This window comes from Pongo abelii, chromosome 6, assembly GCF_028885655.2.
Source record: "Pongo abelii isolate AG06213 chromosome 6, NHGRI_mPonAbe1-v2.0_pri, whole genome shotgun sequence".
NCBI classification, from domain to species: Eukaryota; Metazoa; Chordata; class Mammalia; order Primates; family Hominidae; genus Pongo; species Pongo abelii.
The window spans coordinates 18,762,265-18,778,427 of NC_071991.2; the positions used below are offsets into that span (position 1 = coordinate 18,762,265).

A 16,163-nucleotide genomic window follows, 5' to 3' on the forward strand; every position below is an offset into this window, starting at 1 on the left:
TTTGGTTTTGTTTTTGGAGACAGAGTCTTGCTCTGTCCCCCTGGCAGGAGTGCAGTGGTGCAATCTCAGCTCACTGCAACCTCCTGGGTTCAAGCGATTCTCCTGCCTCAGCCTCCCCCGAGTAGCTGGGATTATAGACGCCTGCCACTACGCCCGGCTAATTTTTGTATTTTTAGTAGAGATGGGGTTTCACCATGTTGGCAAGGCTGGTCTCGAACTCCTGACCTCAGGTGATCCGTCCATCTCGGCCTCCCAAAGTGCTGGGATTATAGGTGTGAGCTACCATACCCAGCCTAAAGGCCCTTCTTACCAGACACCCTGGTATAAAAAGCACAACAAATTGTTTATTGAGTGGTTACTGTGTGCTGGGCTCTCTGCAAACATCATATTGCTTTGTTTTATTTAACACTCACCACAACACTCTCTGAGACTTAAATTATCTTACTAGCTCCATTTTTCAGATGGGGAAAATACAACTTAGGGAAGTTACATAACTGTTCAAGATCCACCAGCTATCTTGATAGAGACAGGATTCAAACACAAGTCCTAGTAACTTCAAGCCCACAGTCCTAACCATCGGGCCAGGGACTGTGAATTTGAATATCCAATAAGCCTGCTTTAAGGCATAATTGGAGCTGGGATAATTTAGGCAAATACAACCTGGCTCACCAAAAGCATCTTTTTTTGTTTTTTTGAGACCGAGTTTCACTCTTATCACCCAGGCTGGAGTGCAATGTCGTGATCTCAGCTCACTGCAACCTCTGCCTCCTAGGTTCCAGCAATTCTTCTGCCTCAGCCTCCCAAGTAGCTGGTATTACAAGCATGCGCCACCACACCTGGCTAATTTTTGTATTTTTAGTAGAGATGGGGTTTTACCACGTTGGCCAGGCTGGTCTCAAACTCCTGACCTCAGGTAATCTGCCCACCTTGGTCTCCCGAAGTGCTAGGACCAGGCACACGTGAGCCACCATGCCTGACCCAAAAGCATCTTTTCATTCATTCATTTATTTGTTTTTAAATCCAATCAAATTTAGCAGTGTGGAGTTGTCTTAAGTGTCTTCTTTTCCACTGAACACATTATTTTCCTCAATTTGTCATCTCTGATGACTGACTTACATATTGTGTTCTACGCTGATCCATCCTTTCAGTTCATGCAGACATTTTGTATACATTTTCATTTTAATTACCACCCCCCTAACTCTGCCCCATGTTCATATGGAAATAGAGGAGCCGGGTGTTGGTTACATGAGCTGGTAACTAAGGCAGGATGCACACCTGGACTTAGTAGGGTCCCCCAGGGAGCATGGACTCAAAATAAAATGCAGGTCGCTAGACCCCAAGTTTCAAACACCCATCAATATGACATGATGTGAGAAAGGGCGAACCAAGTCCAGACGGAAACGAGACAGGCATGACCAGGGGAAGGAGAGAGGCCTCACAGTTCTCATCACATGCACTGCTGTAAAAAGTAAGATGAGATACCCACAGCCAATTGGGTGACACGAGCGGGATTGGATTTATTTGTATTTTTCATTGCCTTTCTTTGCAGGGTTGTCAGATTCTGAATATTAATACCTTAATGTAGATTTGGTGGTTAAGTAAGATATATTTTGTGGATTTTTTTTTTAATACTTTTTCCCCTTTGTAGTTTATCGTACATTGTGAAGTTTGAAAGTAAAATTCTTTTCCTTGACTTCTACACTCGGAAAATATTTATTCCCCCCTGTGTCTCAATAGTATGCATCATAAACTAATCCAGTTCAGTTTATTTACATCCCTCTTGTTGCAGACCCGTGATCAATTGCAGCAACACGGGCATATAATGGCAGAGGTTTTTACTTTACAGCAGCAGTACGAGCATGAGCTATTGCACTCTCCTTTCAGAGTGATAAGGAAGGAAGCTTCCATTTTCAGAATCACCCATTCGGAAGGGGTGGGGGGGGCACTGAGCAGAGGAATTGGGGGCCACCTGACGTTGATTAGCCCTGAATTGCTAAGGAAGACATCCCGATCCATAGTTTCAAATGAATCAGCCTACACAGAAGAAATCCCTGGGAACCAGAAAGAGTTTTCATCTCCTGGGCTGAACAGTGTGGAAGGCAGAATATTAGGAATTAGCAGAGGTGACAAGTAGGACAACCTCGGCCTGCCTCCCAGTGGCGAGCAACCTGTGGACTCCAATTCTCCATCCTAGGACCCTTGCTTGACTGCCATGAGTAAGAGCAGTGGGCACCTGAGTCAAAATGCAGATCCCTCCAGGCTTCTCAGTAGCTGTTGTCCGCCCTCAGTGTTCTCCCAACCTTACCAGTTACCCAGACACTTGTTGGGAGCCCTCAGACTAACTAGCATGCTGGGACATTTTCCACCGTGTCTTCATTCTCTCTCATCATGGGTATGTTGAGCAAGCACTCCTCACTCCGTGCTGGGGACAAATTCTAAGACGTGAATTCTATCCACAAGAAACCAGGTGAGTTCAGAAGGCGTGGCTCGGGGCATGCAGGAGAATTTATCATCATAAACAGATCATAAAGTGTTGTCTCCAGACACACATCTGTTATTTATACTGCTGCTGTGGCATGGACAAAGACAAGCAAGACACAGTCCTTGTATAGTCAAATTTAAAGCCAAATTGAGGTGGTGGGTCCTCCATACAGAGAAAATAAACACAAAAATAAACCATGGCCAGGTGCAGTGGCTCGTGCCTCCAATCCCAGCACTTTGGAAGGCCAAGGTAGGAGGATCGCTTGAGGCCAGGAGTCAGAGATCAGCCTGAGCAAGATAACAAGACCCTGTCTCCACAAAACGAAAAATTAGCCCAGCGCGGTGGCGCATGCCCGTAGTCCCAGTACTCAGGAGGCTGCTGCAAGATGACCCCATGAGCCTAGTAGTTGGAGGCTGCAGTGAGCTCTGATTGTGCCACTGCACTCTAGCCTAGGCAACAGAGCAAGACGCCATCTCAACAAAACAAAACATGCTTCTGCACCAGTAAGACATCATTTTTATAGTCATAGGCAAAAAGGTAGTCCTCTTAAAACTGGAAATTACAACTTAACATGTCAAAATGACATAATTGGGATGCCTGCTATTTTATGTTTTAAGAAATTGAAGCCCTCACTATTAAGAGTTTGATCACATCTTAAGGCTGGCAGGCTCTTATAACATTTTGCTGGATTCAGGGTTTACTTTATAATCTACCAAGAATATCCATGTGGCTGGGTGCAGTGGCTCACGCCTATAATCCCAGTACTTTGGGAGGCAGAGGCAGGAGGATCACTTGAGGCCAGGAGTTCAAGACCAGCCTGGGAAACATGGCAAAACACCATCTCTAGAAAAAAATTTTTTAAAAATTAGCCAGATGTGTTGGTGCACACCTGTGGTCCCAGCTACTCCCAACTACTCAAGAGGCTGAGGTAGGAGGATCACTTGAGCCCAGCAGGTCGAGGCTGTAGTGAGCTGTGATGGCACCACTGCACTCCAGCCTGGGTGATAGAGCAAGACCCTATCTCAGAAAAAAGAAAAAGAAAAAGAAACACCCTTATTAGGACACCCAAGCTATCCACTGTCCAGGTTTTGACCCTGTCTGGAGGGATTCTTTGCAGTAGGTCCTCTGTAAAGATGTCATTCCCAGCCGGACGCGGTGGCTCACGCCTGTAATCCCAGCACTTTGGGAGGCCAAGGCGGGCGGATCACGAGGTCAGGAGATCGAGACCATCCTAGCTAACATGGTGAAACCCCGTCTCTACTAAAAATACAAAAAATTAGCCAGGTGTGGTGGTGGGCGCCTGCAGTCCCAGCTACTCGGGAGGCTGAGGCAGGAGAATGGTGTGAACCCAGGAGACGGAGCTTGCAGTGAGCCAAGATCACGCTACTGCACTCCAGCCAAGGCGACAGAGCAAGACTCCGTCTCAAAAAAAAAAAAAAAAGGTGTCATTCCCTAGTAGAGGTGGTACAAACCACTGTCCCCACTTTATGGGACTGGTGTCATTTTGATGTTCATGTGGTTATTTTCATTATTGTGGTGATCCCCACTGGGAGAACCCAGTAGAAGGCAAGGCTATGGCCATTGTGGCCCTAATAAAATATACTTTTATTTCGTTGGTCTCCACAGTAATCAAAAGAAGTGTGTCATCTGTAATCATAATAGACAACAAATATATCCTCCTTACTAAGTGTCAGGCACTGTTACTGACGAAGGCCCCAAGAGGTGTGACTCCTGTTATCTCACTTTCTAGATAAGGAAACTGAGGCAGGGAGAGTTAAGAGATTTAACCAAGCTGTCCTGGCTCAGAAATGGCAGAGCCATGATTATAAACCTGATGCTGGCTCCGGGGCCCAGCCCCAAACCTCTACCCGGAAGAACAAGTAGAAACTTGGATTTTCAGAGCTTGCAGAACTTTTAGAACTTGAAAAGAATGGAGTCTTCCATAGTTTCAGAAATAAGCCAGGCATGGTGACATCCTTCCCAAGGCTAGTTGGAGTTATCACCCTCCTTCAATCACCTAGTCATCTTTTAAAACTACATCATCCATAACGAAAGGTTCGAGGAAATTCTTGTAAAGACTTCCTCTTCCTTTAAACCACCTCAAGAAGCACGCAGCACATGCGCTGTTAGAGAGTGCCTGAACTTCATTATATTTAGGAGGGGAAGTACAATGAAATTAATGAACTTTCTCTGTACTAAATGCTTAACAGAAGACTAGAATTTGTAAGAAATATTTTGCTAAAATATATTTAGCTTAAATCTGGTAATTTGTGATATAAATTGAATCCCATCTCAGATTATAATCTTTAAGAATTTGCAAGTGTAGGCCAGACAGAGCGGTTCATGCCTGTAATCCCAGTACTTTGGGAGGTCAATGTGGGAGAATCACTTGAGGCCAGGAGTTTAGGACCAGCCTGGTCAGTATAGCGAGACGTTGTCTGTACAAAAAATAAAAATTAGTTGGGCGTGATGGTACACACCTGTAGTCCAGCTACTTGGAAGGCTGAGGCGGGAGGATCGCTTTAGCCCTGGAGTTCCAGGTTATAGTGAGCTATGATTGTGCCACTGCACTCCAGCTTGGGTGACAAAGTGAGACCTTGTCTCTTAAATAAGTTAATAAATTAATAAGAATTTGAAAGTATAGATTGACTTACAAGAATTTCCCTTTGTTTTTCAACCTAGTTTAAATCTTTAGATGTATTTTTGAGATTTGAGGAAGAAGGCTCCATATTTTAATTTAGCTTTACTTTTTTTTTTTTTTTTTACTGATTAATCATAAACTTGGCTAAGATCTTTGGGCATATATTAAAAATTATTTCTGAAATCATTAATCTAACACCAGAGTGGAAACTGAGTCCACATTCTTGCTCTATGCTTTCTATCAGAAAGGGTTGCCGCTTTCTAAGACTTGTTCTCCTTAGATTGGGTTCAGAGGCTAAAGGTGATGTTAAGAAGCCATTAGTGTTTAGTATGTTAATCCACCTCCAAGTAACAGAAAAGATAGCTTCCAGCCTTTGACTTGGCATCTTTATATTAAAATTCCAATAAAAGGAAATTAAATTTCTCAAGGAAAAAAAAAAGCCAATCTTCTTGATTATTGAAAGTCAGCCCTCTGACCTGGCTTCAGTCCCTAATATATGGATTATCGAATTTAGTCTTCTTTCTTCCTTCTTCCTACTTCTGACACTGTTGTGTACCTGGTCCCCTCCAATTTTGACATTCATTCCCATCCCCACTTCCAGAAAGCATAGGGAATAGAGCAGTTTGGAAACCAGTCAGAAATGGGCTCATTCGTGGGTCTGGAGAGAGGTTGAGAAATGGAGCAGGTCACAATGGGTGGTGCTCTGCAACCGGGCCAGCCAGGGGACCCTGGGGAGCAGGACTGGAGGTGGCCACAGTGGTCAGAGGCTTGGCTTTTGGCGTTCCCAGGTTCCTCTTGATGAGAGATCATCAAAAGATTGCAACACATGTAGATCTGGCTGAGGCCGTCATCTGAGGTCTAATCCCTAGTAACCATTGATGACAATTTTTTTTTTTTTTTTTTGAGACAAAGTCTTACTCTGTTGCCCAGGCTGGAGTGCAGTGGCATGGTGTGATCTTGGCTCACTGCAACCTCCACCTCTCAGGTTCACGCGATTCTCCTGCCTCAGCCTCCCAAGTAGCTGGGGTTACAGATGTGCACCTCTACACATTTTATTAGTAGAGACGGGGTTTCGCCATGTTGGCCAGGCTGGTCTCAAACTCCTGACCTCAAGTGATCCACCTCCCTCGGCCTCCCAAGGTGCTGGGATTACAGGCGTGAGCCACTGCGCCCAGACTGATGACAGTCTAATGCAAGGCATGATAAATGTCAGAAATGCCACCTGATGAAAGCACCCTGGAGGACCAAGTGGTTTCAGCTGGTCAGCTAAGCTGCCATGCCATCGTGCTCTCAGTTTACCCTGTAGGAGATGGAGCAGGAGCTCAGGCAGTTTCTTCCCTGTAACACCGATTTTGCTAGAACTACAAGATAAGAAAACTGTTCCATTTTGATTGTTCCAAAAGAAACAACCTTTTAATGTCTTCTCTAGAACATTTCATGTCCGCCTTTGAGCTATCCTGGTATTGTATAAACAGCTTCAGAATGAATGTCGCCTCGCTGGAGGACCACAGCTGGGTTTTGTGACATCTTGTAAGCAACTGGAAAATCCATCTCCAAACCTATACCTTCTGAGATGCCTTTTCTTTTGACTTCTCAGGAGGCAGTGGTAGAGAAAAATCACTGTTACCTATCTTTTTAAAAAGACTTGTATAACACCCCATTGTGCTACCAGTTTGGGGGAGGGGGTGATGAAGCTAGAGAGAGAAGGCTTCTTATTTCCAAACTTAGAGGCTAGAGGAGGGAGAAGTATGCCATACAGCAAGCACCGCCCCCCCCCCCATCTTTTTTTTTTTTTTTTTTTAACTTGAGAGGCTTTTCAAGAGTGCCATGAAATCAAATAGTGATACATATGCAACTTCAAAGAGGCAAGGAGTGGCCATCATTACTTTAAACCAGTCTGCATGTCATTCATATGTGGTGTGCATCTCTCCCAACCCCTGTTCTCTTCCTCTCTTCCTCAGCCACACTCCAGGTAACGGTGGCACTGGGAGGGGACTTGGAACTGAAATTTTCCTCTCACCCCACCCTGGTGTGCCCACTGTACCCCACAACCCTACCAGTTGCAACCTAGGCCTTGCTTGCCCTTTTTCTTGTACTAGGAAAATTGCAGCAGCTTTTCCTCTGCACCAAGGAGGGACCTTGCCAAGCTGCAGGTGTGGAATTAAAACTCCAGATGTTTTCAGAGGGTTTCCTCGCCCCGGCTGTGTTCTGGTGGGAGTGGGTTGCTCAGGGGAATCTGCTGAGTGCCTCATTTCTGGCCATTCAGTCCCCCACACCCTCTGGGGGCACTGCACTGTGCTCTAGGGGATACAGACACGATACATGTTAGGATGATAGACATAACTGCTGCCCATGTAGCGAGGCTTTGCCATTGCTTTCATTCTTTCCCTACATTCGGTGAATGCCAGGGGAAGCAACAGGCTCCACTTTTGTGGATGCAGGGTGTGCACGTGTCAGAGGGCGTGAGGAGTTGGGAGGAGAGGATTTGTAAGTGGCCAGTTCATGCTCTTAAGTTACTCATCAAACCGAACACACTGCTATCAGTCGGCTGTGGTGGGGAAGGAGGTTAGGTGAAGACCTTTGTGTTCTGAGACCCAGACCGTGATCCCCGTCTCCATTTTCCACAATGCAATGATTATTTTGTATTGAGCGCCTACTATGTGCCAGGCCTTTTACATACATGACTTTCCCACTGAGCCCTCACAACCGCCCAGAGAGCCTGCTCTTTGCAGATGTGACTGGCTTGGTGGCAATTCAACCCCAGGCTGCGGGCCTAGTGGCCTTTCCCTGCCATGGCGCAATCTTGGAAGCGGCAACTGCGGGGAGGGCGAGGAGCGGTGCAGTTTCCGCCGCGCCCGCCCGCAGGGAAGGCAGCCGGGGGGACCCGAGGGCTCGAGCCGCGGGGGGAGCAACAGCTGTCGACGTCGCGCCTGGGGACCGCGCCTCCGCTGGGCCGACCCGGCGCCGGGGCCGAGAGGAGGGGCGGCGAGGGGCGGGGCGCGCGGGGCGCGCGGGGCGGGACGGAGGAGGGGCGGTGGCACCGGCGGCTCGGGCTCGGCGCGCCGAGGAAGTCCCGCTCCGAGAGCTGCGAGCGTCTGGAGGAGGCGCGCTCGGCGCAGTCGGGGAGCGAAGTCCGGAGCAAGGGGCCCCCGCGCCGCCGCCCCCTCCTGCTACCGTCCAGCCAGGGAGCCCGCGGCGCCCGCTGATGGAGTTCACTTGAGCTGTGAACCGGCGGGAGAGGCAGGCGCCCGCGAGCCGAGCGCGGGCCGGAGCCCAGCCAGCCCCGGGCGCTCACCCGCCAGCCCGCAAGCTCCGGCCAGAGGCGCCGCCGCCCCGCGCCCCGCCGTTGCAGCGCCTCCTGGGCCGCGCGCCGGCGAGATCCACACAAAATCCAGACTCCCAGAGCGGCTCCCTCCAGCACCGCGGCGGGCCCAGGACCAGGCAGCCCGCGGCGCGGCTGGAGAGGCGGGACCGGCTGTCGGGGAGCCCTGGGCGGCCGCCGGGGAGAAGCTGCCGCGCGCCCTCCTCCTCCTCCCTCTCCCTCCTCCCTCCCTCCGCACATGGTCTCCTTTGTCCTGTCGCCGCCGCCGCCGCCTCGCTCTTAGCTCCGCGCGCCGCGGCGGCGGCTCAGGCCGCTCTTCTCCGCCTCGCCCTCCCGCCGGCCGGCCCGGGACGCGCCTTGCTAGCCCCCGCCGCGCCAGCCCGGCCCCGCGCGCCGCAGGAGCGGCGGGGAGACAGCGGCGAGCGCGGGCCGGGCGATCTCAGCGGGCGCGCTCCTCCCGCCGCCTGGGGCCTCGGCCGCGCTGGATGTGTGCGCGCGGCGCCGGCTCTCGGTCGCCCCGAAGCTGTTGCCCGGTTCGGATCTGGTTCGGCGCCTCCGCTCTCGGACTTTGGCGAGGAAGGAGCCAAGAGACTCTTGTGGACAGAGCCCGGTCGGGAGCTGGGCGTTTTCTCTTCGTGTGTTTTGGTGGTTTCCCCCCTGGTCTTTGACGATCGCCCTTCGGGAGCCCTGCTAAGGAACCAAACCATGAACTTGGGGCTGACCGGACCGCTTAACCCTTTGCGACCAGGTAATGAAGCCCCTGGGGCGAGGCTCGCTCGCCTACCTCTCGCGGTCGGAAGGGAGGCGGCCGGGTCGGGGGTCTTTTGTTGCGGCGGCCGGGCCGGCGGGCAGGGGTGGCAGGGGCGGGCTTCTCGCGTCTGGCGCGCCCAAGCGCCCCTTCGCCACCCCTCCTCCCTTCTTTTCTCCCCCCCTCTGCGGCCCTGTCGCCAGCCTTTGTACTTTCCTCCCTCGGCCGGCCGGGCTCAGCCGGAGCTGCGCGGTCGTGCCCGGGAGGGCCTGGCGTTCGCTGCCGAGCTGCGATGTGAGGAGGGGGCCCGGGCCTGCGTCCGCTTGAGCTGGGGGCCCTAGCGTGGCGCTGCCCGCTCCTGGGGTCGCGCTTCCCCCGCGCGGAGGTCGGGATCCCGGCCCGCACGCAGTGCCAAGGGAAGCGAAAGGAGATCTGGGCTCGGGTTCGGCAGCGGGAGAAAGAACTCGCGCTTAAGTTTCCAGGAGGTTTCTGTTTTGTTGTTCGAAAGCCCCCCTTCTCGCCTGTGCGGGTGCGGAGGGCGGCCCCCGGGATCTGCGTCCGAAGGGAGTGAGGGTGGACCTGGAGTAGGAATCGCTGGGTCCCACCCCGTCTGCACGCACGGCTTTTTATAAGTTTTCCTTATTCTCCGCGTTCCCGCCTCCAATCTGTTTCACTTACTTAACTTTCCTTTAAACGCCAACTACGGCTTCTAGCAATATTTTTTTTACATCCAAAAAACCACAAAAAAACGTATTCCCCCTTCCCTTAAATAAAAAGCAGCCAAAAGAGAGCTTTGGTTTTCTGTCAGTTTTAGATTCAACCACTCCATGCCCCTACCCTCCAAAACCGAGCGAGGGGATGAAAGGAAGTGAGTAAAATCTTCAAGTCTGTAGCGGGTAGAGGTGCCCCCGTGTTAGAGAGAAGGAAGAGCTCAATTCGTCGGCTCATTCTGGGCTCGCCGCTTGTCCATTTGGATAATAATTTTTTTTAAAAAGCCAGGAAAATGGTCCAGGTAATAGAAGGAAATGCAGACTATTTTCTGAAAGCAACGAAAATGATAAACATCCCCAAGATTCAGACCCAAGGAACCAGATCATTTGTACAAATGCCCTAAAACCCTAAGTAGAAGGAAAGTTCATTGAGGAAAAGCAAAGGGTGCTCATGTCGTTTCCCCTGAAGATTTTGGCGAAGCAGCTCTCTTCTGACTTATTAGGACAGTGGCCGGCCACAGTTGTAACCAGCTGGAAAGGAGAGAGAAGGGATCCAGAATGTTTTCACGGTCAGCCAGAGCCCCATTGCAGTCGTCATCTTTAGGGTGTTTTTCTGGGGAGGCCTTTCTGAGACACCCCCTTTCCCCGTTGCAAGAGGCATGGTGTCCAGCCCTGTGACTTGTGTCAGCCAAGTAAGGGCTTAGAAAGCTTTTAGTCGAAGATACACTCCTAAGCCTCTCTGAATATCCGGTCAGACTTACTTCCTTAATAACTTACTGGTCGGCAAGATAATAATGGCATCCTCAAGTTTGGTTCAGACATGAGGATCACGTAAATGTCTGAGAATCCCATGTGGAGCTGACAAAGGTGGCAGAAGCAAAAGGCCTGTTCACCCACAGCTTCTGTCCTTTTCACTCGAACACACACACACACACACACACACACACACACACCAAGTGCAAATAAAAACTTGGTCAGGAACCATTTACTTTCCCTGTTTCTGCTTTTTGCATTCAGAGACAGTAATTTGTTTTTATATTTCTTGGGGCCAATTAGACTCACTTTAATAGGTAATCCCAGAATTTTCAAAGGTTATGTCAGTTTGGTAAAACACTTTAATAAACAGGCTTTTTTTCCCCTTATATCAGTTCATTAATTTTGTAAGCCATGAATTTAACATGAATTTACATTCAAAAAGAATGTAAGCAACACTTTTTCATGAAAGGATGGTAAAATACACATATCTCGAGTTTTTAGCTAGGAAACTCACATTCCTAGAAATCCCACTTAATATTTCAGTATAGCATCATCATGTAATTTTTGGCTTCATAACTCACTATTCTTGATCTAGATATAACTTGTTTCTCTCCCATTAACATTTTTTTTTGGCAGTTTGTTTTTATGAAAAGGTACTGTTATATATAGTTTAAGATGTCAGGAAGGCCCTCTGTATTTTTCATTATTCCTGCAAAATAGGAAAAAATCTATCTAGGGTTTATGTTAAACTGCATGTATAAATGTATGCACTTCAATGTTCGTTTTGCACATGCATTCATTTGTTTCTGGATTGGTTAATCATGTGGACAGCCCCATAAAAGAAATGTTAGAATTAAAATAAAGCGAAAAACAGTCTTAATACAAATTTTTTGTCCTTCTGTATCACTTGCATTGAGAACTAGAACATGTCCCCCAGATGTACACAGGAATATTTCATCTTTGTCAGTATTACATGGAAAGACTAAATTGAATATCCTCTTTGTCCCTAAAAGCTAGCCCCAGAGTCAAAATATGCTGCACTTCAGAATTCCCCCTCCCCCTATTTCCTATATTTCCTTTTTCCATATTTATACAACATTCTAGGCTTTTGCTTTCTCAGAATATGCATCTCTGTGTATCAAGTGTGAAAGATGAGTGATTTCTCACGAGGGTTATGTAGTGAAAACAGCACAAATATAGCTTGGCCATTATAACTTTAAATGCAGATATATCCTCACGTTATGTAGTGGAGATGCTTAATTTTTAATTTTTCAAGTTCTAGAAATATTCAGTGCTGAAACATTACAGCATTTTCCTTCAAACCGACTTCCATGTTTATTTTCCAGAACATTAGTGTATAATTTAAATTGGCTTTAGTTTTACTGTTTAAACAGGCTTATTTCACCTTCCTCAAGCCACTGTAATAATTAGCAGACATGTTCTCTAGAAAATGGAAAGGAAATAATGCTGGTGGCATGCATAGTGGTCGGATTTTTGGGCAGGCCGGCTTGCGTCTTTTTGAACACCAAGGTCGTCTGGTTACTGCAAGGGACAGGGATCTTGGAGTCATTAGATGAATCTTAAAAAAAAATTAATTTCTGGCAGTGTTGGCTTACACTTTTTAGTGAGGAAAAGCTTAGCATTAAATAATAGGCATTTCTGATTTGTGGAAAGAAAACTGAAAAATTGGCATGTCTGCAAATACCACGAAAAACATAACATTTCCAAAATAATGATCTGTCAACGAAATTGCAAAATCATTATGTGAATGAGCTGAATGGCTTTGCGTATCATTTCATAGAAATATGTTTTGCACAGATAATGTGTCTAATAAGGACACATTTTTAAAATCAGATTCCACCCACCCCCCCAGCAAATAGCTGCACTGCAGGTCTCTCTCAAGCAGTCAACTAGCACCACCTTATGGATGATTTGGCGACAGTGCTGCTTCCCTGCTAGGCTTTCGTAAAATGTAGTCAACTGATGTAAAATAATGGGAATGTTGATGTTGATGACAATATTAATGACAATAATAATGCTTTTTTTTCCCCCTTCTTGTTTTTCAGGCATCAGATGCCAGCTCTGAAAAACTCTTCAACACTGTTATTGTAAACAAAGGTAAGACCCATTCATTCTCCTGAGTAATGGCTTATTTTTATGTTAGTTTCATTGTCATTGCCTAGGAAGAGAGAAGAGCTAGAGTGATCTTTCCCTTATAATTCTGAAGCTGCTGTTGATGTTTCATGTTTTTGCTTGAGATGGAAGTCTGCATACTTTGTGATGCATTAACAACCAGTTTATTTTAAAAGAATACATTGAGTCCCTATTTAAATTGATTTGACTAATCACTACTACTATGTGACTTTAATATAGAAAGCTGTACTAGAGAAGAATAGTTCTCAAAATGCCTGAACTTTATTGTTACTTATCAACTACCCAGCAGTAGGAGAAATATAAATAGCTGATGTGCGTTGCAGACTCCAGTAATCAATGGATGTTCAGAATTCACAGTATTATGGTCATAAACCAAGCCTTACTCTGCTGTGGGCTTTCTGTAAAGTTAATAAACGGGCGAGAGGGCGGAATTTAAATATGCACTATCCCATTAATTTCTTCCAAACCACGATCTAGAGTAAGAGAGGCTAATGATATAGCAGTACATTAAGGGAAAACTAACCTTAAATCATTGCCAGTAGGTTTCTGCGCAGTTTTCATTTGTTAGCAGTATTGTTGGAAATAAGGAAATTCAGGGGAGTCTCTAATCACTGGCTCTGAAAGTGTGTAATTTGAAAGGGACAAACCATATAAACTATTTAATCTTCCCCTTTCCACTGTCGAGCCTGATTTAGGGGCTGGCATGATAATTGCTAAGTAAAGATGTGCTTTCTGTGATAATCTCTTTCTGGGTTACATGGACGACACTTGGTAGCACTTGAACAGACTTGGGCCTTCACAAAGTGAAATTTGAGACCATTTCAGCCTTCTGTAGTTGCCTTGGCTAGCATTTTTGCTAGCTGGTTAGTAAGACATTTCCAAGTGCAGTTATTTTGAGCTCTCAGATTATTTTAGAATTTGAACCAATTGCAATTTTAAATAGTACATTATGTTTAGAGTTCCCTTGAGGTGTATGTGATTGCTGCTACTCCCAGAATTACTGTCATATTGAATTTTATCTTTTTTTATTGCATAATGGAGTATTCCAGTTTTATATTTCATCATATTTTTTGATGGACTGAAAGTTTATATAAATGTGTTATCCATAATGCTAAAAGCCCAATAAAAGATGTGTGCCATTCATAGCATACAGTACTCGTGTGTAAAAATGCACAATTGTCTACCACTTGGCGTTTCCTTGTGAGAAAGGAGGGTGATGGGAGAGGGAGACTGGGGTAGAGGGCAGGTCACCAAAGGCAGGGCTTCTTCGTTTCTGCAGCCCCCCAGGACCTCTGCCACCCCCCAGGACCTCTGCCACATGTGACTGTGTCTGTCTTCTGCTGATTTGCTACTAAAAGCTTTGGAATGTATTTCCCCTTTCTGGGATCAGGCCCTAGAATAAGAGTTGGCTCCAAGACCTGCACTCTGGCCGCCACTGCCCTGAAAGACTGTCTTCAGGGTGGATGAACAGCTCGCCTCTGCCTCTTCCCTCTGGTTCTTTCCCCCCTTTTTTTCCTTTTCCAATCAAACGTTTCCCACATTCTTATTTTTGTTTACTTACAGAGTGTGATTTGTGGCATCTATTTGGTTGTGAATAGCCCTCCCCCTGACAGGGTGCCTTTCTTCTGAGCTGCTTTTCTGGGGGTGATTTAGTTGCCTTGAAAGGATTAAGGTTTCTTTGTGTACACTAAAATCAACATAGGCTTTTTCTAAGCTTTGCTTGGGAAACCATACACAAATAAGCATTTTAGTTGATGGCAGATTATTCCTTTGCCCCTTATTTCCATCAAAATGGCCTTTCTTTTCTCCTCCAGAGTTTCCCCTTAATGCCTTATGCTAATTCCTGTTGGTAACATGAATGACAAGAGAAGGAATCAGTGCGAATCCAGGTGGTGCAAAGTAGACTGACTGGTATCCCGCACCCCCTTCCTCCCTGGGGAGAAAGAGATTAAGGGGGGTGCGGAGGGGGGAAGCATCGGGGACAGTTTTGTTAAGGGGATTAGTATTCAAACTGCTAAATATCAGGAAAACAACTTCAAAAAGGAATTCATTGTGTAGTGATAATGTCAATAATTGCTTCAGGACAGGTGCAGAGTCTCGTTATAGGCTTGTGGTTTTGGGTCTGTTTTTACTCCGGGTAGTGGCAGTGTTTACAGGATGGATGGCTGACAAGGCCTTCAAGGAACTGTCAGCTTCATGCACATCAAGTTCAAGTTTTCCTGCAAGGCGGCCTGCCCGCCTGAAAGTCATGTCTCCTATCTTTGTCCAGTATCTTTAGCCAAGAGCAATAAAAAGCATCATAAGAAAGGGCAAATTTACACCAGGTAACAAACACAACTGGGGAAATCTTCAAAGCCCCAGCTTATGGGACAATCTAACGGGAGTGCAGGGGAGCTGACACGTGTATCCCTCCACCTCCAGATGTTTAAGTTACACATCACTTCTCCCTCTCAAGAGACTAGTAGTATTCTGGCCTTAGAGGAGCGTGGCTTTAAGCTTCTGGTGAGATTATGCTGCTGAGCCTGGTGGCAGGCAGATTTGGTCCATAAAATTTCACCGTGGGAGGGCAGTGCTAATCTCACAAGCTGATTGTGGTGGGGGTTGGGCGGGGGGCGCAGCCCTGATGTTGGGCTGCACGGTGCGGAGATGAAGCTCAGGCAGAGGCAGCAGGGGCCATGGCTCGAGGCCCATCAGTCAGCTTGTGAGCTTGAATAAGTCATTTACCCTCTTTAGATCAAGATTTTCAGTCATAACAAAACCTATTCCAGGACCAACATCTCTGGTGGGGATAAAACAATTAATTGGGAAGGGGCAGGGGTTGAAACAGAGTGGATATAGTGAGTGTATTTTATATCACGTTTGTTCATCGATTTTATTTTGACTTTCCCTGTGTTGTAGATGCCATCCAGTTTCATAGAGATTTTTGTGTGTAGGTGTTCCGAATGGTCGTTTTCTTCTGATGCCTTTTATTTCCTGCTTTAAAACAAGTTAATCAAACAGCACGTGCTTGTATGTACACACAACATGCCCAATGAGGACTGAGCATTTCGAAAGGGGTGTGGCATTGAGCAGGGCTTAGCGCTGTAGACACAAAAAAAACCGTTTCACTTTAATCAAGGTCATGGTTGCCGTATTTAATCTTTATGTGTTTAAATGTTTACAGGATATTCATGTGAATTTTATGAATCTTCTGTCTTTGTGACTCAACCATCTGCCAAAGAAAAAATTAATTTTCCCAGTGAGACAGAGGCACAGAGAGAGACTTAGTATCCCTATTTAGTTGATTGAAATGCTATAGGAGCAACAGGACCTGTACCCCAAATTCTGGGGTATTTATTCTATAAAGGAAC

General features: G+C 46.9%; 1 protein-coding gene across 13 annotated transcripts in view; it reads left to right on the forward strand.

Moving 5' to 3' along the window:
• AUTS2 (activator of transcription and developmental regulator AUTS2) overlaps positions 1 to 16,163 on the forward strand; it is a 1,192,438-nt gene that overhangs the window by 1,086,379 nt on the left and 89,896 nt on the right. For all 13 annotated transcript variants that reach the window (XM_054559157.2, XM_054559159.2, XM_054559150.2 and 10 more), the window contains one exon: positions 12,726 to 12,777. In XM_054559157.2, coding sequence (XP_054415132.1) covers positions 12,726 to 12,777 — 52 coding nt within the window. The remainder of the gene's footprint in view (positions 1 to 12,725; positions 12,778 to 16,163) is intronic.